This window comes from Mustela nivalis, assembly GCF_964662115.1.
Source record: "Mustela nivalis genome assembly, chromosome: 12".
Taxonomy (NCBI): domain Eukaryota; kingdom Metazoa; phylum Chordata; class Mammalia; order Carnivora; family Mustelidae; genus Mustela; species Mustela nivalis.
The window spans coordinates 1,703,253-1,726,471 of record NC_139031.1 but is presented as its reverse complement, the minus strand read 5'-3'; the positions used below and the strand labels follow the sequence as shown (position 1 = coordinate 1,726,471).

General features: G+C 37.5%; 1 protein-coding gene across 13 annotated transcripts in view; it reads right to left on the bottom strand.

Moving 5' to 3' along the window:
- The window catches only part of LMBR1 (limb development membrane protein 1), a 156,975-nt gene that overhangs the window by 77,155 nt on the left and 56,601 nt on the right, over positions 1–23,219 (bottom strand). For all 13 annotated transcript variants that reach the window (XR_014301147.1, XM_082692933.1, XM_082692944.1 and 10 more), the window contains one exon: positions 13,840–13,943. Coding sequence is in view for 12 of the 13 variants with exons in the window: in XM_082692933.1 (XP_082549059.1) it covers positions 13,840–13,943 (104 nt within the window). In the remaining variant the exon portion in view is untranslated. The remainder of the gene's footprint in view (positions 1–13,839; positions 13,944–23,219) is intronic.

Below are 23,219 nucleotides of genomic sequence, written 5' to 3'. Positions count from 1 at the left end.
AGGCCAAAAGGAAAGACCGGGCCTCCATATTTGCTGACAAAATCAGAGCCATTTCAAGCAGAGACCACAAAACCTCCCAATCTGGAAAAAGGCCAAAGAATGTCCCCAAATTAACAATTAGCAAATTAATAATGTATTTCAGATAAAGGGCCAGTAAAATTAACAGGTAGAGAGAAAAGAGGAATCAGGGAGATTGGTTCAAGATGATCGATCATCACGGAAGATAGGAAAAATATATAACAAATAACCAATCAATGAATCTGCACCATTCCTAGCAGCTGCAACAACAACAAGCATAGAGTAACTCACTGAACGAATTATGCTAGAAGATAAGACTGCCATCAGTAGACTAATAATGTTAAGAAATCCCTAAATGATAGAAAGTAGATGGTATTAAATCTACGGAGAAATTATAGACTAACAAAGGGGGAAATAAGTACTAAGAGCCATAAGCTTCTAGTCAAAAATTCCTGGGCTCCTGGGTGGCTCAGTTGGTTGAGCGACTGCCTTCAGCTCAGGTCACCATTCTGGAGCCCCCAGAGAGTCTGCACTGGGCTCCCTGCTCAGCAGGGGTCTGCTTCTCCTGCTGACCTTCCTCCTCTCATACTTGCTCACTCTTATTCTCTCTCTCTCAAATAAATAAATAAAATCTTTTATTTAAAAAGTACAAAAATTATAGATAAGAAATGCAGGAAAATCAGAACACAGTAAAGTATTTAAAAATAATAGATAAGAGTAATATTGTTATATAAATTGCCTTAGAACTAAATAATACAGAGAAAAATTAATTCAGATTCATTCTTTTAATCACCTCACAAAATTAACTACATAGATTAAAGTATTAGATCATTGTAAAAACTCACAGAAAAGGGTAGCTAAAATAAAAAAGACTACATTATTCATTCTTGGCTTTGAGGGATGATAACACAAACCAATATCAAATTACTAAGAAAGAATGTAATTTTAAAGTGTACAAAAGCTAGGACAAAATGAAACCAGGTTTTATTTAGGCCTGTTTATGTAATATTTATTGTCAAGTCCTGAATCACACAATTAATTTAAAGGCAATTAAACAGCACATGTCACAGTTAAATAGGACCAGGTCAAAAACATATATGGATTATGAATCTTGAATTATATTAAATAAACTTTCTAAAGCCAACTTTATACATTTATATAAGCCATTTTTAACTAAAATTTATTTAGAAATATCATACATTAAGTTAAAATGACAAAGTGATACATAATGCTTTGAAACAACTTTTATGCTAATTTCTTATCTTGGGGTTTCCCGGCAGTTATTAAATACTGAACCCCAACCCCTAGGAGGTAAAGGCCTGTGGAGGAACTCTCAGGGGAGACTTCTGCCCAGAACTAAGGCTGACAGTACAGTCTTCCCCTATCAGTGGGCAAAGGGTGTGAGTGTGTGAGTGTGTGTGTGTGTGTGTGTGTGTGTGTAAGTGTGTGTGAGTATGTGTGTGAGTGTGTTAAATGAGGAGGCCCCTCTGCTAAAGGCCTTCACCGGGGCCTCAGTTCCATCTCCTCACCTCTATGCACCTGTGACTCTCTGTCACCGAGTAATAATGACCTCGGCTGTCCTGACCAACACAAACAGGGCATCACCTACTCACTCACTGACATCACCTACTTACTCAACACCATCCAGGTGTTGTGCTACCTGTTCGGTTTGGTCTTTGGAGATTTTCCTGCTTTCCTGGAACTTATCTATGTATTTAATTATAGAGGGATTGGTTATACAGTTAAATTTTTGGCTTGCTTCTATTTAACAGCGTTAGAAAATTCATGAGTTGACATCAAACATCATATAATTAGATCCAAACAAAGTCCTATATATAAAATATATAGACTAGGGGCGCCTGGGTGGCTCAGTGGGTTAAAGCCTCTGCCTTCGGCTTAGGTCATGATCCCAGGGTCCTGGGATCGAGCCCCACGTCGGGCTCTCTGCTCGGCAGGGAGCCTGCTTCCCTTCCTCTCTCTCTGCCTGCCTCTCTGCCTGCTTGTGATCTCTGTCTGTCAAATAAATAAATAAAATCTTAAAAAAAATAAAATAAAATAAAATAAAATATATAGACTAAAATTTCTCTATGCATTACAACTTATAATATTTTTAAAACTCTAATATCTTGAATTTTTTAAAAAACTATCTTTTATAACCTTCATATTTTATTTCTACATATTTAAGTAAGAAAATATTTCAGGCAGTTCTTTGCAAATGTTTCTCAATAAATAACACTCCAGGCTCAAGTCGTCTATTTTTAATACATAAAAAGCCAAATTAGATAAAATTATTATTCCATTTCCTCTGGTTAGCATTAATTTTGAAGTTCCAGGGCCATCTTAATGTGCAGTACAGAATTTTTAATGAGGCAAATACCTTTACCACAACCCGGTGAGGATTTACGGGGTAGGTCTGCAGAATCATGATTTTTCTCATCATTAGTTTTATGCTCTTTATCCACATTGCACTTAAACCTCAGTGCCCCTTAGATTCATGGTATTTAAAGAATCATTCATTATAGCACTAAATGATTAAGAATTTTTAGAAAAGAAAACACACGATGCTCAAAACCGCCACTGTGGTTTGTGAGGTTCACCTGAGCGACCCGCCAGTGAAGTCCTGGAACCACGAGCACACGCCCTGAATCTCCACCAAAACCTGACAATCCCACCAAATACATATGTGTTTTAAGGAAAAATACATAAATTTATTGATTTTTTTAAAAATAGAAATAGTAAGAGATATCTTTTTAGAATTGCACTGCAGTAACCCTTCCTAATCTCTAGAAGGTTTGAGAACTATTTGATTAGTAAGTATTAACACTGGCAAAAAACACTCCACAGAGTCTAGCAGTAGTTCTGCATGGATTATGTCCTTGAAGTTTGCCAAGAAAACTTGGGCTTCAAGACATTCTCTATAAGAAACATGCAATAACAGGAGCACCTGGGTGGCTCAGTGGGTTAAAGCCTCTGCTTTTGGCTCAGGTCATGATCTCGGGGTCCTGGGATTGAGCTCCGCATCGGGCTCTCTGCTCAGCAGGGAGCCTGCTTCCCTTCCTCTCTCTGACTGCCTCTCTGCCCACTTGTGATGTCTGTCTGTCAAATAAATAAATAAAATCTTTAAAAAAGAAAAAAAAAGAAACATGCAATAAAATTTGCCTTGGTAACTTCTCAAGATATTTAACAGATCAAATTAAATACATGAAAGCAGTTTAAAAACAATAAAACACAAAGCAAGCATGAACCTTCAGTAATAATCTGGCAGCAGGGAAAAAAGATGTGAGGGCCTATTCTATGTAAGAATGAGATGTGGCACATAAGATATTAGGTTAAGAGTATTAACACTATTTTCAAGGTTTACTTTGACTTTTCATCAATTTCTGTCACAATTTTCTATCAACAATTTCTATCATGCTAGTAAACACCAGCATCTGTCTTCCTGCTTCTAAGACACTCCAACCCAGGAGACATGCAAGTCGGGCACTGACAGGCCGGGCCAAGAAGGAAGCTGGGAATGGAGCACTATGGGCAGAGGAAAGCTCAGCCGCTGAACACATGGCCCTTGAAGGGCATGGCCAGGAAAAGGAAGATGCTCACCCCCTGGCAGGCGGTCAACATCCGGCCGAGCAGGCTGCAGTCAGGCTCCAGCACAGCAAGAGACCGGGAACCACCAGGCTTACCTAAGAGGCAAACACGGTGGTGACTGTGGGGCTCATTCCCAACTGCCAGCTAAAGCACAAGAATAAGGGTGGGGAGATAGGGTTTTGTAAACCAAGCCGAGGATGGTAAAGATTCTGTAAAGACTCACTCCATTAATGAAGAGCCTCATTATAATTTAACCTGGAGGTTCTGGACTAAAAGCCTAAACTGTACCAAAACAATGCAAACTCTCATGTCTTTTGTGTTGTGGTTCTAAAATGATTCTAAAAATAACATACCTGCATGATAACCATGCAGAAACCTATAACCAGCCCCCACCGGAAAGGGGAACATTGATGCATTTTCAGATCCTTCCTCTGACAAATCAATGGGACTTCATTTTTCCTCTGTAAAAACTTTGTCTGCAATAGGCTAAGTATATATATCTGGGAAGACCATGGTAAATAAGTGAAAAAGACACACCTACAAACAATCCCTACTGCAGGAGGAGGAAGCAGCTCATCACAAAGCAGCCCCACTGGAAAGACTTAAGGAGCCCCAGGAGGTAGTAGCACTTGCAGACCGAGTCCACCAGGAAGTGATATGAGGGCTTCCCAGCAGAACTGCCCAAGGAGACAGAAAGCCATGGAAGCACCTAGAAAGGGCTGCACAAGGCGAAGAGTTCAGTGGGAAACAGCTTGGGGAACAGGGGAGCCTCCTGAAAAACCGGCCTAAAGGACAGATGTGAGCCAATCTCCGGAGTTGTAGATACAGTGTTACAGATGTTAGGCTTCATTTTGTTGGCCATTAAAAACTATCAAAAGATTTCATGGAGGTGAGTTACAAGATATCATTAAGAAAACAATGCTGGGGGCGCCTGGGTGGCTCAGTGGGTTGAGCCTCTGCCTTCGGCTCAGGTCATGATCCCAGGGTCCTGGGATCGAGCCCCACATCGGGCTCTCTGCTCTGCAGGGAGCCTGCTTCCTCCTCTCTCTCTCTGCCTGCCTCTCTGCCTACTTGTGATCTCTGTCAGATAAATAAAGAAAAAATCTTTAAAAAAAAAAAGAAAGAAAACAATGCTGGAAGACAGCATGGAGGTTCCACTGTACAGGAAGAAAACTGGAAGCAGAAAAGACAGCAGGACAATGGTTTATATAATCCAAGTAAAAAATGATGAAGCCTGAACTAAGGTAATGCCATAGGGAAGAGTAGAACATTCAGAACACTTATTCAGAAATTATTCATAGTTTTTAAGTTATCTAATGCACTAGGTTCTTATTACAATGTAAAGTACTTTATTATATCTCTTCTAAAAAAAAAACAGAAGTATAATTCAATTCTGGGCACTTAAGAAGGAAACAAAAATTATCAAGAGATCAGAAAAACCTTTTTGATAACTCAAAAAAGCTTTAAAAAACTTTTAAGCCCTTCCCATGTCTGTTTTAAAAATCAACTGCTTATAATAAAAATTAATATTCATTAATTAATGTGTAAAGAGAAACATTAAATATCAAGTAATCCCAACTAAAATATGAAAGTATACAAGTAGTTAAATCTAGCATTCTAAACAACTTCAAATTTCTTCTCTGTGTTCTAAAAAAGATAATAGGAAATGTTTTCTATGAATTAGTCATTTCGGTACTTAATTCTAACTTTTTCTTCTGTTGATACAGCCTTATTTTTTCAGTTTTTGCCTACTGATCTTATTTTTAGATTAAGAATAAAAAGAATAATAAGTTAAAAAAAGAATAAAAAGAATATATATATGTGTGTGTGTATCCATATTTCTGACAATTCAGTGCTTTAAAAGTCAATTATTCCAGGGGCACCTGGGTGGCTCAGTGGGTTAAGCCGCTGCCTTCGGCTCAGGTCATGATCCCAGGGTCCTGGGATCGAACCCCGCATCGGGCTCTCTGCTCAGCAGGGAGCCTGCTTCCTTCTCTCTCTCTCTGCCTGCCTCTCAGTGTACTTGTAATTTCTCTCTGTCAAATAAATAAATAAAATCTTAAAAAAAAAAAAAGTCAATTATTCCAAAACAGTAAGAACTTGCCTTTCTAGATAAGAACTACTTTGCTTACCAGCTGTGCAAACCAATAAATTTTTAAGTACTGTAACTGCTAATAACTTCAGTTTTAAAGAAAAGTAGGTATACCACAACTTCAAGTATTTCCTAATGTCAAAACCATCGAACAAGCCAATTGCCTTTATCTGATTATGCAACATTTATTTCTCAAAAGAACAGGCCAAATAAATGGGTTGGTAAAGTAATATACCAAGTTTCAACTATATACTGGGAAATATTCCATAGAGACCTTAAGATTAACATTTCATAATGCTGAATAAATTATTTTATAGACAAATAAATATCTTTAAACACCAAACAGAAGATTTTAATAGTCCAAACTCCAGCCTCACTGTGGACCTGTGAGCATGTGCCATAACGTGCCGTAACCAGGTAAGCAATTTCATTCTAGTCAGCATGAAATTAGACATCAATTTTACTTTCAAATAAAGCTTATTCCAACCAAGGGTAGATAGTTTTCAAGTCCCCCTCAAGAAAAGTTTTGGAAAAAAGACTCTAATTGACAATGATTATTTCCATAAAGTTGTTTCATGAATGTTGGGCATAGTAGGGCCAATTTAATTAAGAGTTTAATTACTTTAAAATCTGAACCTGATTATTTTTTATTCCCTCCATACTGAAATTCTTCCTCATTTAACAAAGAGCCCCAAATTGTGAGACTTTAATTAATAATTTAATCATCATATAAAATAAAGTTTGAAGTTTAGTTACCTATTAAACACAATACCTATGTTTTTTACGACTTACACTGTTACAATATAAAGCAGTTCCTATTCCAAAAAGGAAATAAATAAAGCTGACTATGTCGACTCCACTATCATTTCTTATATGTAGCTTTGCTATCGCAGGTAAAAAATGATCCTACACAAATCTTCCTGACGTTTCATTATCAACTGCCATGTAGCCCATACATTTAAGCACCTACTCATAAGTGGTGGCTCCTGGTAGGCGAGACCAACAAGATTCTGGGCAACCCCGCAGGGAGTACCGACAGCCCATTTTACAGACACAGACACTGAGACACATGCCTGTAGCCATGTGTTAGCAAGGAGAAGAGTCAGGCTTTAAGTCAGACAGTCTAAATGCCAAAGCTCACAATTTATCCACTATACTATTATGCAAAGAAAGAGAACATTTGGCGTTAGGGGAGAAATCTCTCATTTTTTGATAGATGGACAGAAAAATGAAAGTGCTATACAACGGTCCAATTCAACGCTCCTACCATCTCGAAGTATACGGGTACCAGTGATATCTTTTAGAAACACAGCTGCTATTTAACAGTAACAGTTACTGTTACTGAAATTATAATTTAGTTCCCTCCAATATGCAATTGTACTAAAAACAGTGACAAAATTAAGATCATTTCATGAACTAAATGATTTTTAACTCAAAAGCTTTATAAACTCAAATAATTTTACATGAAACAAATGTTTTCTTTTCCTCAAAGTAATACTTTTATACATCTTTCTCTAAGATCTCACATGACAAGCTTCAATGAATCACTACAATCACGCCTTTTACAATAGATGGACAATTCCGAAAAGAACCCTGAGCATATCAACACTGCCAGAATGAAATGTTTTAAAAATAATCATCTTTATCCATGTTGTTTCTATGGAAAACAAGGAAGGCTCCCAAGAGAAAACAGAGGAATTCTATTAATAAATTGCCGAATGATTTTTATTCTTGAAGGTGTTGGGAAAATCAAATTAACACATAACAATAGTTAGTGAGATATGACTCCGTTTTCTGTAATAAACACCAAGATCAAAACGCACCCAAGGTAAACTTCCTTGCAAGTCTCCCAGCAGGAGTTTTCCTTCTTGTACGTGATTTCCTCTCACCCACAAAAACCAGGCCAAATACGCGCATGTGCCGCTAACACTAAGCAGCACTTCCTTATTCATCATGTCCAACAATTTATGGATGATCAGTGGCCAAAACGAGCAAAAATAATGAAAGGATGCAATGAAAGCTCCCTGAGACCGAGCTGGACTTCCTACTCATTTCTGTGTCTCTTTCAGATGCAGGCCTGATACAAATTAGCCACTGGGGGGAAAAAGTCGTCTGGTCATAAAATACAGTACAAGGTCACTTTTATGTAAGTTTGCCAAAAGGGACATAAACCAGGACAATTTCACACTGTGACACAGGATAGAAACATATTAAAACAATCTCTGTTCCTCCTCCATTGTGCTGTCACAGTGCTCAGCTTTATAGGCCTTCCCAGCACCAGCACCGGGCTCTTCGCTTCCACCTGGTCAGTCTAATTAATTAAGAAAGGAAGTTACCTCAAATTCTGTACTTTTTGCTTTTATTATCAAGCACTTCGTTTGAAGTTATAGGAGTTAACCTCTTAATCCTACAGACCGTGTGCTATGTTCTGGACATTTGGGGATGTCTGGATAGCTTGGATAATTGGTCAGGATGTTGCTGTCGCTTATGTTAAATTTTATGCCAAGACTTCAAATCAAAGATAGGCATTAAGGTGAGGCACAATATAAAATTACTCCCAGAAACATCTTTGCTTTGTGAATTAATCTGCCATTGATTATATTTTTTCACTTCCATTAAATTGTTGAATTTCTGCCTCATAACATCTGAACTCAAAGCAAGATGTTAAAATATAATATGAAATAAATATATTCCTAACTCCTACTTCATCTCTGGCCAGAGGTTAGATTTTCAGAGTTTACAAAGCAATCAGCAAACATCTTCTGACATCATCCCACATAATCTAGAGGTCTCTCTGAGGCAGAATGGGAAGAGAAAACCACACAGCTGATTCGAGGTGTGACAGGAACAGCAATGCTGTTGGCCCCGATACCCTGGTACCCCGATACCCTGGTACTCTTGGAGTAACCAAGATTAAAAAAAAGAGGAGAAAGCATCTCCACCACAAAACACAACACTCAGCAGATATAACCTTCTTATCAGAACTGAAACAAACATTAAGATGCAAGCCTGGGATCGGGTTCAAACACACGTGAACATAGCTGGACGCAATACACAGAGGTAACTACAAAATAATCTAAATGTGATAAATAGTTAAGCACGAACAATAAGAGTTCTAAGCTCAGTTCTTACTTAAAAACTGTCTTGCTTTATCAAACGCATCTCCATCCCCTACCCCAGGAATATCAAGAATGGGAACAGTGAGGAGATGGTCCTGATAAAATAGAAACATGCACAATGGCAAGGAGAGAGAAGAAAGGCTTGTTTAAGGCCCTTAAAAGGACATGGCCAACCCCCCAGGCCTAAAATGTCCTGTTTGAATTAACATAGTGGTTTAATTAAAAACTAAGTAGAGAATTCTGCTTAATTTGATTTTCAATTCAAGCTCTGCATCCGCCCATGGCTAGTGGCCAATTTCCGCGTCTCGGCACAATATGCAAGGGGCTGTTTTAAAATCGATTGCCCGGGGGACTCAATGAGGGTATGGTGGAGCCATGAGCCACTTAGGGACCCCACCAGACTTAGACATAGTAAAACAGCGCCGGGAGGGTGGTCAAAGGAATAAAAGAGAAATTTAACTTAACCATATTTCAAGTTTGTCATTACTCAAATCATTGTGCTGAATTTACCAATTAGAAGTGTTTTCTAAGCCCTCTTCAATAGCCCTTCAGAACTAGATATGTCTAAAGCCAATGAGCAAAGAGCTTTAAAGGATATACACTTATTTGTGGAGCATAACAAATAACACGGAGGACAAGGGGAGATAGAGAGGAGAAGGGAGCTGAGGGAAATTGGAAGGGGAGGTGAACCATGAGAGACTATGGACTCTGAAAAACAATCTGAGGAGTTTGAAGGGGCGGGTGGGTGGGAGGTCGGGGTACCAGGTGGTGGGTATTATGGAGGCCATGGATTGCATGGAGCACTGGGTGTGGTGCAAAAACAATGAATACTGTTACGCTGAAAAGAAATAAAAAAAATAATAATAATTAAAAAAAAAATAAAAAGGATATACACAAAGGAATATACTCTTGCTAGCCAGCTAAGTAAAACATGTCAATGACTGTGATGCATTCACTTCAATGAGGCAACAATTAAAGTCTGGGGTCCAGTCTACAATATTGTGTAAAGAACTACAGATCTTAACAAACATGATGTAAAATCTGCACAAGTCAACTCCTAGGATCATATATTAGGAAAACAATGAAAGGCTTAAACATATACTTTACACATTAAGACTTAACCAAGCAATGTTAATAACCCTTGCAGCTTTCAAATAATTGATTTTAAAACTGAAAAACATAAATTTTTACAATTATATGTCATGATTACCTTAATCTTAAAGCTTTCCAAACAATTCTAACAGGGTCTAGAATGCACCTTATCTTCAAGGTGATTTTGCTTCAGTCCATGACATTTCAAAATGGGAAAAATAATCTGTAACCTTAAAATAGCCCAAGATAATATGTGAATAATTAAGAACTGACTGTACTGTATTCAGTTGCTTTCTGGTGATCCCATAGAACATTTACTGGCGAAATGCATTAAGCTCTAGAATGATGGCACTAATAGCTAACATATCCTGGGCTATGTCTTTTACATGAATATTGTCCTCTCATTTAATCCTTTAAATAATACAGTAAGGTAACAATCATTACTATACCCATTTTACAGAAAGAAAACGTGAGGTCCAGATGAAAAAACTAGCCCAGGCCGTGAGACTCAAAGGGCAAATTTTCGCCCGTTAGCACCCATCCCTCCCATCTGTCTGCCACAGGCCCCTTCTCCATGCACAAAGAGCAGAATCATTCTGCCTCTTCTGCCTCCAGGCTACAGCCCCATTTTCCCTTCCCTCTTCTGAAAGCTTTAAAGACCAAGTTCTTTCATTTGGTTCCTACAACTCCCAATCGTTGTCCAATGACAAGTGACAAGTCAGACAAGCGGTAACCAACTCTCCCCAGCTGTCTCCTTGCCCCCCTTTCAATCCTTTGCTGAGCTGGCGAACCACCTGGCCTGGACAAGCTGACTATACCTCGAACACATCAGTCCTCTCTGAGATCGTGAAATGGAGCTGGTGATCTTGAAGGATTCAGAGGAGACCAACATAGTCAAAGATGTGCTTAGAAAAGAATACTGTTTTAAGAGTGTATGGACAGACTAGATGTAAAAAAAAAAAGAGAGGAAAGAAGGCTGTACAATTGTAGGTGTGAAGTATCTTCAGTAACCTTCTTGTGTCCCTCCTCAAGCTGCTTCTCCCCTTGGACCTTAGTCTCCACGGGGGAACAAGAGAACAGTGACATATCACTGGGGTTTCTGTCAGGTTTTTTTTTATTCTAGAGATGGTAATTCTGTTCCAGTAAATGTAGCCAAGACCTTCTTCTAGTTGGTTTGTTCACAACAAGGGAGGAAACCAATTTGGAGACTAAGCGTCTGTCCACATTACAAACTGTTTTTCTAAAAAATAACCTCTTTAACTAAAAACTAGAATTTTGTAAAGAGTATAAATTAGGTAGAGGCAGCATGTATTCTACTTTCAAATATGAAAATAGAACTAACACTGAGCTTTACCAATTGTTTTTGTACTTGGTAAGATTACACGCAAGGTGGAGACAGGACGAAAGAACAATTTGCATATTTAAAGCAAACATGAACACAGCAACGTTGCCGACATATGTTGCAACACTCTGTTTAACGGGAGTAGGTGTGTGATTGATTCAGTACGGTGCTATCTCTACAAAACAGCGTTTCACATTGTCTGGTACGTGTACTCCCTTCCCTTAGTGACATATGTTTAAACTCCGACATGTGTATTTATCTCTATACTTATATAAAACAGTAGTTGCAAAAATCTTTTTCAAAAATCTTTTGCCAACTCCCTGTTATCTATAGCACAAAATCCAAACTAACTGGCAGAGCATTCAAGGCCTCCCAGATGTGACCCCAACAAGATTCCATGAACCCTGATCTCTGACCAATTCTGTTCTATAGCTAAGTGCCAGCCATTCCCTCAATCCAGGCAGAATCTATGCCTTTGCTCAAGCCTGGAATGCCACGCTCCCTCCGGCAAAAGCCTATTCATTCCTTCAAGTCTTAGCTCAAGTGCAGGGGGACCCCTCCCGTGAAGCCTCCCCAGCTTCCTATGCAAACCAAGACTTGACTCCTTCCAGTGCCTCCCATCACAGCGGGCTGCATAAAGTTCATCACACCACATCCCATTTGATTGCAGCTCTTTCTCCTATCTCTGGAAGGCAGGAGCCCTGGCTTTTCATTTCTGTCCCAGCAAGGTCCTATAGTAACATAATTACTTCCTAGTAGGTGCTTCGTAAAACTCTGCTGAATGAATGAATATCCATCAAAAGCTTTGGCTCTAAAATTATACAGAAATCACTTTCTCAAGTGTCTCCTATGCTGTCACTTCTTGGTGTTCATTCTTTCCAGCCCTCTTGAACACAGTACTTTACATCCCATTCTTCCAGAAACCCTGTCTTCTGGCCTCCACAAAACCACACGCCTTTGCTCCCCTGCTTTCTCACAGGACCTGCTCAGCAGCCTCCTTTGCTTCTTCCTCTGCAAGGCCGCCATAGAGTAGTCCTCCTTTCTGCTCCAGCCCCGTTTGTCCTTGGCCACCTCATCCACTTGGGCAGCCTCCATAAACTCCAGCGTTGACATGTGAAGATCAACCACTCTGGGGTGGTTATGACCAGGAGGTTTTAGTACCCGTTCTGGAATTGTACATATGTGGCCCTTAGACAACTTAATAACAGCTAATATATTTGGACCTCAGTTTTCTCCTTATAAAAGGAAGGTCTGCACTACATCCCATTCAGCAAAACTCCTATAATTTCTTCAAGAAGTCTTAAGCAAAGAGCTTTTTAAACTGAAACTACACAATTATTTCACATTATACAGATGATTTAAATAATTCAGATAAACCATGATAAAAACAATTCCAGCATATCAAAGCCAGTTTTCTCAATGTCAGGTCTGACTACCAAATACAAACATCCATTCTGATCTCAGGACACTTATTATATATGAAATCAACTCTGACTTTTCAGGTTCAAACTATTCAAGTATGTAGTAACATCTAGAAAGCAAGAAGGTACATCCGCTAAAACAATACCCTACCGCCTCCCAGTGACTCTTTCCTGGCGTCCTTCGACAAAAGGATGTACTTAAGGTTTAAAATCAGAAGACTTGCAAAATGTGAGACTAAACAATTTCATTGCTAAGTACCTACAAAAAGTTATATGAAATAAAAAGTCATAAAAATTCAGTTTACAGCTTCCCTTGCCACAGGTATTGAGCTGGCATTAGAGTATTGTTCAACAGTAAGACACACAGGCACACCTTCACTTCACATAGCACAATACAAATAGAACTAACAACTAAAAAGGTGTAATGTGTCCATAAATAAACTGTAACTCGGACCTCATTTTTGCCAAAAAGTATTAACTATTTAAATCTTTGTATTATATTCCATATGGTTATATGGTTAACCATTGCTATATGGTTATAGCAAAGACCCCCACAAGCCATAAACAGGAACATCGTTTGTTTCACTTTAAAATGTTATTTTCAAAGACAGATGAAGTTATTACCACTGATACAGTCTGGACTGATTGTTTAAGATGCTCTTGCAAAGTCTCCTGTTAGGCTCACTTTTAACCTCTCACATTCACTAGGACCAGTACCTCACAGTATCTTGAGAATCTGACTATCTACAGGGCATGTTTGATTTTATAATATGCTACTCTCCCGAAAATACGAGATACAAAATAACTTGTACATCAAAATATGGTTTAATATTTTGAGAATTTCATGTCATACTTTACACTAAATGCAAGAGAGCCTACAAAAGGAAGAACGGCTATCTTATCAGCTTTCTTCTCTACAAATACTCCAAGTTTACAGGTACTATTAAAACCTTCAACGGTCAAAAGATGACTTCCTCCCTATGGAACAAAATCATTCAATATGCAATAGTATTAATATTATTGTCAACATGATTAATATTAATAAGATGTCATTATTACTAATTAAACGTTTTATATTTCAAATGGTTGTTCAAGCCTGTTTTTACTAGTTCAACATGAGTGACATATACTTCTTTTGAAAAATTTAATTCCAAAATATGATTCACTTACCTTTTTCAGGCCAGCAAAACCTTCTGATTCCAGAAAGAAAAAGGCAAAGGGCATCAACACGAATAAACAAAGGTTGGAAAAGAGAGAAGCAAGATTCCACAAGCCTATAGGGAGGTAGCAAGAAAAGAATAAAAAGATTAGAGACAGGCTTCTCAAAAAAAAATTACTACGCTAAATTATGATATTAGTCAAAGAGCTATACTTTTTAATAATAAAAATAAACATAAACTTGAAGACAGTGCCTAACAAATCACCTAAACTTACAAATGAGAAAATAATTACACATCCAAATTTCTGTAACTTTGTAGCTTGTACCTATTAGGGAAAACCAATGTAGAAACTAGAAATATTTTTCTCCATGCCCTAAAACAAATTCACTAAAGATATGACAAATGCAGAGATCCAAGACAGAGTCTCTTTAGATATACTGGCATCTGAATATTTAAATTAGAGCCACTAGCATGAATTGAGCACTTAATAAATGCCAGATACTCTACTAGACATTTTACATGCACAGTATCATTTAATTTAAGCCCAAGCAAAATAAGTCAATCAGAGATAGACAATTATATGATCTCCCTGATATGAGGAATTTGAGAGGCAGGGCAGGGGCATCGTGGGTGGGAAAATGAAACAAGATGGGACGGGAGAGGGAGACAAACCGTAAGAGACTCAATCTCAGAAAACAAACCGAGGGTTGTTGGGGGGAGGGACAGGGTGGCTGGCTTATAGACATTGGGGAACGTATGTGCTATGGTGAGTGCTGTGGATTATGTAAGCCTGATGATCCACAGACCTGTACCCCTGGGGCAAATAATACATTATATGTTAATAAAAACAAATAAATATTTAATTTAAGCCTACTAAAAACACTAAAAGTAATAATTAGCACTTCTTGGGTCCTTCTGTGCCAAGCACTATTCCGAGTGATTTACCAGTATTATATGAACTCGTGTATTCCTCACAGGAATCCCCCAACAAGACAGGCATAGGCTGGTTATATAACTTAGCCAAGGTTGTAGAGTCGGCCAGTGGCAGAGTTAACTCCTGGGATTTTTAAAAATCACTATATCATAGAAGGTTAAGTAAGCAATTCTAAGTGGGAAGGAAAATATAAGAAAGGCAGACAAGTTCATATCACCTTTTGGCACATTCTGTACTCTTATAAAACCACAATAAAGAGCTACTAAAATGATAATAAATAGATTTAGGAAAAGAAGACTAAGTCTATCTTTGGGATTATGTTTGGCCAAACTTCTTACACCTTTTATAGGTAAAACTCTCAAATTTAAAAACGATTTTCAAAATAATGCCTGTAATACTTAAAAAATCAAGAGTTAAAGACAAAATTATGCTAAGTATAAATTCAATCTATCACATGCACTTATCACTCAGTGCTTTGGAAAATGGGCAAGAAGTGTTCTTTCAAAGCCCCTATTTAGAAGGCAGTGTTCCAAGCACAAGAGACAGAGGAATGAACAAAACCTTTGTTTTAACCAAAATATGGTACGAGGAATCTTTTCCGTTTCAGCCATTCTAACAGGTATATAGTGGTATCTCTTTACTGTTTAAATTTGCATTTCCCTAAATCAATAAAAAACAACATGAACATCTTCAGGAACCTGTCGGCCGCCCGTATGTATCTTCTTCGGTGGAAAACCCCTTCAAGTCTGTTGCCCATTGTTTCCTTAGACGTTTGTTTACTTACTGGTGAGTTTGGCAAGTTTTTTACATGTGCTGAATACAAGTCCTTCAGCAGGTATATAATTAGCAGATATTTTCTCCTCATCTGTAGATTGTCTTTTCATCTACCTTTTTAACAAGTATCTTCCAAAGAACAAAATTTCTTGATTTTGACAAAGTCCAATTTACCAATTTTTTCTTTTACAGATCATCTTTCCCAAGAAATTACGGTCTATTCCAGTAACACTAATACTTTCTCCTAGGTTTCCTTCAACAAGGGCTACAGTTTTAAGATCTACATTTATATCTATGATCCCTTTGAGTCGCCTTTTGTATTTGGTGCCTGGTATGGACTGAAGTTCATTTTTTTCCCTATGACTATCCAATTGCTCCAACACCATTTGTAGAAAAGAATACTCTTTTTCTGCCAAATTGCCTTTGCACCTTCACTGAAAGTAAACAGACAGTATATGTGTAGATATATTCCTGGATTCTCTATTCCATTGAGTCAACCTATATAGCTTTATGCTGATACCACACCATCATGATTACATGGCCTTAAAATTTAAGGTTTTGAGTTGGGTAGTAAGTCTTCCAATTTTGTTTGCTTTCAAAGTTGTTTTGGCTATGCTAAGTCCTTTGAATTCCCATCTCAATTTCAGATGAGCTTTTCAATTTCTACCAAAAAAGGGGGGGGAAAAAAACCCTTCTGGGATTTTCAATGAGACTGCATTAAATTGGTAGACCAATCTGGAGAAAACTGACATCTTAACATTGTCTTTTTATCCATGAACATGGTATATCTTTCCATTTATTGTGGCATTCTTTATTTTTTATCAGCAGTGTTTTATACTATATAGTATATAGGTCCCTCACATCCCTAAGTATAACATGTTTCTGATGCTACTATATACAAGTGGCATTGCTTTTTTTTTTTAATCAATGTCCATTTATTCATTGCAAGTATACAGAAATACAGTTGAGTTTTGTACATTTATTGTGTATCCTGCAACCTTGCAAATTCATTAACTGGTTCTAAGAGCTTCTTAATAATAGACTCTACCACAATTTCTATATAGACAACCAAATCATCCGTTAGTAGATACAGTTTCACTTTTTCCTTTCCAACCTTAATGTTCTTTATTTTCTAAAAATCACCAGAACAATGTTGGATAGAAGTGGTGAGGGGACATCTTTACCTTGTTTCTATTCCCAGGGAAAAGTCTTTCATTAAGCATAATGTTACCTATAGGGTTTTTACAGATGCTCTTTATTAGGTTGAAGAAATTCCCTTTCATGCCTAATTTGCTGACAGATCTTATCAAGAATGGATGTTGAATTTTTCTTCTGATATTTCTGCATGTATTATGGTGACTTTTCTTTTTTAGGGTTTGAATATAGTAATTACATTCATTGATTTGTCAAAAATTATAATGTATTATTCTTTTTATATATTGCTATATTTGATTTGCTAAATTTTGCTTAGAATTTATGCATAACTCTCTTTTCTTGTAATGTCTGTCTGGTTCTGGGAACAAGGTAATGCTAGGCACCATGAATTAGGAAGTATTCCTTCACTTCCAATTTTCTAAAAGAATCTGTGTAGAACTGGTATTGCTTCTTCCTTAAATATTTAATAGAACTGAGAATGAATTCTTCTTGGCCTACAGTTTTATTTGTAAGAACATTTGTAAAATTTCTACATTTGTGAGACTTCAGTAGTTTTTGCCTTCCAAATTTTCCCATTTCTCTAAGGTGCTGTATTGACATACAGGTGTTCACAATGTGCACTAATTATCCTTTCAATACCTGTAGAATCCATAATGATGTCACCTCTTTCATTCCTCTTATTAGTAATCGGTGTCATCTCTTTTTTTTTTTGCTAATCAACCTGACTGCAGCTTTATTAATTTTATTGATCTCACTTTCTCTGTATTTTCTGTTTTCTATTTCACTGATTTTTCATCTTATCTTTTTTTTATTTCCAGTCTTCTTAATTTGTTATTGATTTGCTCTCCTCTTCCTGTTTTCTTAAGGTAGGAATTATGGGCACTGATTTAAGAAACTTTTTCTTTTCTAAAATGGACATTTTAGTGCTATAAATTTTCTTTTTTTTTTTTTTTTTTTAATTTATTTTTTATTTTCAGCATAACAGTATTCATTATTTTTCACCACACCCAGTGCTCCATGCAATTCGTGCCCTTTATAATACCCACCACCTAGTACCCCAAACTCCCACCCCCCACCCCTTCAAAATCCTCAGATTGTTTATCAGAGTCCATAGTCTCTCATGGTTCACCTCCCCTTCCAATTTCCCCCAACTCCCTTCTCCTCTCTAACTCCCCATGTCCTCCATGCTATTTGTTATGCTCCACAAATAAGTGAAACCATATGATAATTGACTCTCTCTGCTTGACTTATTTCACTCAGCATAATAATCTCTTCCAGTCCCGTCCCTCCAGATTTAAAGTGCTATAAATTTTCAAATGTTTTATTTTTGTTTTCATTTAGTTCAAAGTACTTTCAAATTCCCCTTCTAATTTCTTCTTTGGCTTATTAGTTATTTAGTTACCAAATAATTGAGGGATCTTCTAAGTATGTTTCTGCCACTGGTTTCCCATTTAATTTCATTAAAAGACATATCTTATATGTCTTAAATTCTTCTAAAAGAATTGAGATTTACACAAAACAAAGGGTTTTGTGGGGTTGGGGGGTTGGGAGAGGGTGATGGGGTTATGGACATTGGGGAAGGTATGTGCTATGGTGAGTGCTGTGAAATGTGTAAACCTGGTGATTCACAGACCTGTACCCCTGGGGCTAATAATACATTTTATGTTTATATAAAAATTTAAAAATCAAAAAAAAAAAAAAAAAAGAATTGAGATTTATTTTATGGCACAGAATATGGTCTCTCTTGGCAAATGTACCTAGTAGACTAAAAGAATGTATATTCTACTGGCGTTGGGCAGAATGGTCTATAAATACAAAGTAGGCCAAATTGGGGTCACCTGGGTGGCTCAGTTGCCAAGTGAATGCCTTGGGCTCATGTCATAGTCCCAGGGTCCTGGGATTAAGCCCCACATCAGGCTCCCTGCTCAGGAGGAACCCTGCTTCTCCCTCTCCCTCTGCTTGCTGCTCCCCCTGCTTGTATTCCTTCTCTTGCTGTGGCTCTCTCTGTCAAATAAATAAATAAAATCTGAAAACATAAATAAATAAATTAGGTCAAGTTAGTTAAGAATGTTATTCAAATTGTCTATCTTGTTAATTTTCTTAATTTGTTCCATCAATTATTAAAAAGAAGATATTGGTAAATCTGAATAGAACTGTGATTTTGTTAAGTTTTCTTACTCTAATTTGTATTTTTTACTTACTCTAATTTGTATCTAATTTAATTGATTTCTCGAAGTTTTTGCTTCATGTATTTAATAGCTACTTACTAGGTAGATAAATGTTTATTAAGTTTTGATGAATCAAGTCCTTCATCATTATGAAATGACCTTATTTATGCCTAGCAAAACCGATACCCTTTTCTAATAATAATATACATACTCCAGCTTTCTTCTTATTAGGATTAGCATGGCATACCTTTTTTCTGCTATTGCTCTAAACACATTTGTGTCTGTATATTTAAAATGAGTTTACTGTAGGCCCCCCTATACTTGAGTCCTCCTTTTTATTTAATCTGATAATCTCTGCCTTTTTTAAAAAGTTTAAAAAAGGCTCAAACTCCCAACCCCAAGATCAAGAGTTACATGCTCTTCTGACTGAGCCTACCAGGTGCCCCCAATCTCGATTTTTTAATCGGAATGTTTAAACCACCACTGATGTTTACTGATATGGTCAGGTTTAAGTCTGTTGATTTGCTCTTTATTTTCTTTTTGTCTCATTTATTGTCCCATTTTCTTCTTTTTCTGTACTCCTTTGGATTAATTTTTATGATTCCATTTTATTTTTTACAGTTGCTTATTGACTATACCTCTTCATTAAACTATTTTAGGGTTATGTGCAGGTTTATCACATACACCTTAACTAATCATAATCTGTCAAGTAATATAATACTCATGTACAGCATAATAACCTTCCAATAGTGTATTTTCATTTCTTTCCTTCTGCCTTTGTGCTATTGTTGTCATGCATTTTACCTGTGTATGCTATAAAATCACAATACATTGTTACTATTTTTTAAGCAGCCAGTTATCTTTTTTTTTTTTTTTAATTTTATTTGTTTGAGAGAGAGGAGAGGGAGAAGCAGGCACCCTAATGAGCAGGGAGGCCCTGCTTTGTACTCAGGTGTGGACTCCAGGTAGGCAGAGTGAACCCCCAAAGATGTCCACATCTTAATCCCTAGAATCTGTGACTATGTTACATTACATGATATATTAGTTTTCTAGGGTTGCACTAACAAAGTACAGCAAATTGGATGGCTTCCAACAACAGAAATTTGTTCTTTCACAGTTTTGGAGGCTCTAAGTCCAAAATCACGTTATCAGTAGGGCCATATCCCTTCTGAAGGTTCTAGGCAAGAATCCTTCCTTATCTCTTCTGGTAGCTGCATTCCTAGTTCTTACAGATGTATCTCTCCAAATCTACCTATGTCTTCACATGGCCTTTTTCAGGTGTGTCTGTGTCTTCGTTTTATCTTCTTTTAAGGATACTAGTAATTAAATTAGGGCCTACCCTAAGCCCATGTGACCTTATCTTAACTAATTACATCTTCAAAGACATTATTTCCAAATAAGGCCACATTCTGAGGTTCTAGGTAGACCTGAATGGGGGGAAATGGGTAGGCAGGAAAGAGGACCATTATTCAATGCCAAAAAGACCGCAGATATAATTATTAAGGTCATGGACCTTAACATAGGTTGACAGAGAGATCATCTTAGATTAGCCAGGTGGGTGAAACCTACCCAAATAACCTTTAAAAACAGAGAACGTTCCCCAGCTGAAGTCAGAGAGAAGCAGCAGAAGGGTATATCAGAGAGGAACTCAAGCCACTTTTGCTAGAGGGGGTCAAATGAAAAACACAAGAGGTGGGCAGCCTCTAGAGCAAAGACCAGCACCTGGCAAGGAAATGGGCTTCAGTCTTAAAACCACAACAAACCAAATTCAGCCAATAACCTGAATGATCCTGGAAGTAAATTATTTCCCAAAGCCTCCAATAAGGAATGCAACCTCATGAAAAACCTTCATTTCAGCTTCTGCCACCCCCACAAAAAGAACATCAGTTTAGTACGACTTACAAGGAGAAATGTTTCAACTGAGATGATGATAGCCCTTTCATTCATCTACCTGTACAACAGCGCGTCTCAGTGCGACTCGCTCCTGTCTAGGACTCTGTCCAGAACCTCCAGTCACTTGCCCCCCCCCACATCTGTATCCTGCACCCCCATCCTCCCGGCAGCACCCTGGTTGCAGGACTCATATATGCTGAATTGCTGAGCTTCAGTGCCTACATTTTCTCGAAAACTTAGTTGTTTTAGGTGACAGGGTATATACAATCTCTCTTAATCATCTTGGTTAGACTATATGTAGCTTTTAAACTTGAATACTGATTTTCTTACTTCATACCTGAGCCTTGGTTTTTGATAAAACAATAAACACAGGGAATGCTCTGGGCATAAAACACCACAGCAGTTCACTCTTTCTTTACTTACTGTCCTCGTGGATTTGTTAATCTTTAAAAAGCTGTTTTTAACCTGTAGTTACCCACTGTTTGAAGTTGACTTCCCAAATACTTACTGATGTTCTTGCCCCCTTTTTTAATTGTTTCAACACACAACTCAATAAAGCCTCAACCTCAATTCCTATGTCTTTGTTCTCACTTACTCAACGAAATTGTTATCCATTCTCTTTACTCTCTTGCCCTACATTCCTAAAATGTAATTGCTCCAGTACACATTCCACAGTGGACCTCTACGATACCTCACAAAACCATCAAGTTTATTCTTTATTCTCCCTTTTCTATACCCTGCTCATTATATTCTTTGATACATTTAGAAAGTATACCGTAATCAAATGACAGTGTCCTAAGGGCGCCTGGGTGGCTCCATCAGTGTCTCCCTTCAGCTCAGGTCATGATCCCAGGGTCCTGGGACCAAGTCTCACATTGTGCTCCCTGCTCAGCAGGGAGTCTGCTTCTCCCTCTGCCTGTCACTGCCCCTGCTTATGTGCTCTCTCTCACTCAGTAAATAAATTTCAAAAAAAAGATAGTGTCCTAAAAACATCTTAAATATAATGAAATCATTGCAAAGCCTCCGTTTGTTAAGCTCCTGCTCCTGCTACCTGCTATTTTCAATTTACACTCTGAAAGGAAAAAAAATAATAAATCACTTAAGGAAAAAAAGTACTAGTTTTAGATCTTCTCAAAGAATTGCTTTAAACTAAAAGGACCTCTCTTCTTGTTTCTAATGGTCTAAATAAAGATGTCTTTGACAAAATACTTAAGCAGGATAGACTACATTTGTAAGATTCTGAAATTAAGATTCGTTCAAAATAAGCAAAAGTTCACTTTTATTTTAATGCACCAGGAATAAAAGGAAACACAGAGTTTTGGAGCAGAAAAGAACTTGGAGATCCCTTGTTTAATTCACTCAGAAACCAAACTCCTTTTTTAAAAGAGGTTAAATAAATGCCACACAAATTCCGTAACTTACAAATGATAGACAAGGGAATAGATTCAAGATCTCTTGCTCTTTTAGAGAGCAAGATCCAACTCTACGGATCTCACACTTAACATTCTGAATGAAAAAGCACAATATTTTGAATTTTGCTAATATCTGCTACAAAAAGCAATCAGCTTAATAAGATTTTACTAAAGGAAATGTTTAAACTGAGAATATGACAGCTTATTAATTCTATCCTTCTGTGTAAAACAAAATTAGTTGAGCTTCTGATCAGTTTGTAAAACACTGAAACAGAATTCAGCACTGCTACATGTGTTTATATGTGAGCACATGTAGACCCAAGCCTTCTGAAAACACCAAATATGGGAAGGCTTTAACAAATCCAACTTCAATAAAACACTGCTTGTACTGTATGTACTTTGTGTGCTATAATGTCCTGTAATAAAACAAGGCATTCATACTATTCGTGATGTACAAGGCCTAAAAGTCCTGATGGCCAATGTCTGCGTGAGCGGCACTTTATGTCTGACTTTACATCTGACTAGCCTGAGTGTGCATCTATCAGTTATATATGAGCGAGAAAAGGAACTTCAACTCTGTTTCCTCATGTATAAAACAGGCTATAACTTAACTCATAGGCTCTCATAAAGAACAGAAGAGAAATAACATACCAAATACTAAACAAAAGTCAGTGCCTCCTGCCAGCCATCTCAAAATAAGGCAAATGCTCCAAACAATTGAAAAATTCTAATGCACACCAGCAATGTGACCAGATAAAGACAAGAAAGTGAGTTACAACTAAAATTAGCTCTCAACCATTCCCAAAGAAGTATTCTCATTAGGGGCATCTGGGTGGCTCAGTCAGTTAAGCATCTCCCTTTGGCTCAGGTCATGATCCCCGGGTCCTGAAACAGCCCAGTCTCTTCCGGCTCCCTGCTGAGCAGGGAGCCTGCTTCTCCCTCTCTCTCTGCCCCTCTCCCAGCTCATGCTCTCTCATGCTCGTACTCTCAAATAAATAAAATCTTTTTAAAATTAAAAAAAAAGATTCTCATTAATTATACCCCAACAAAGTTA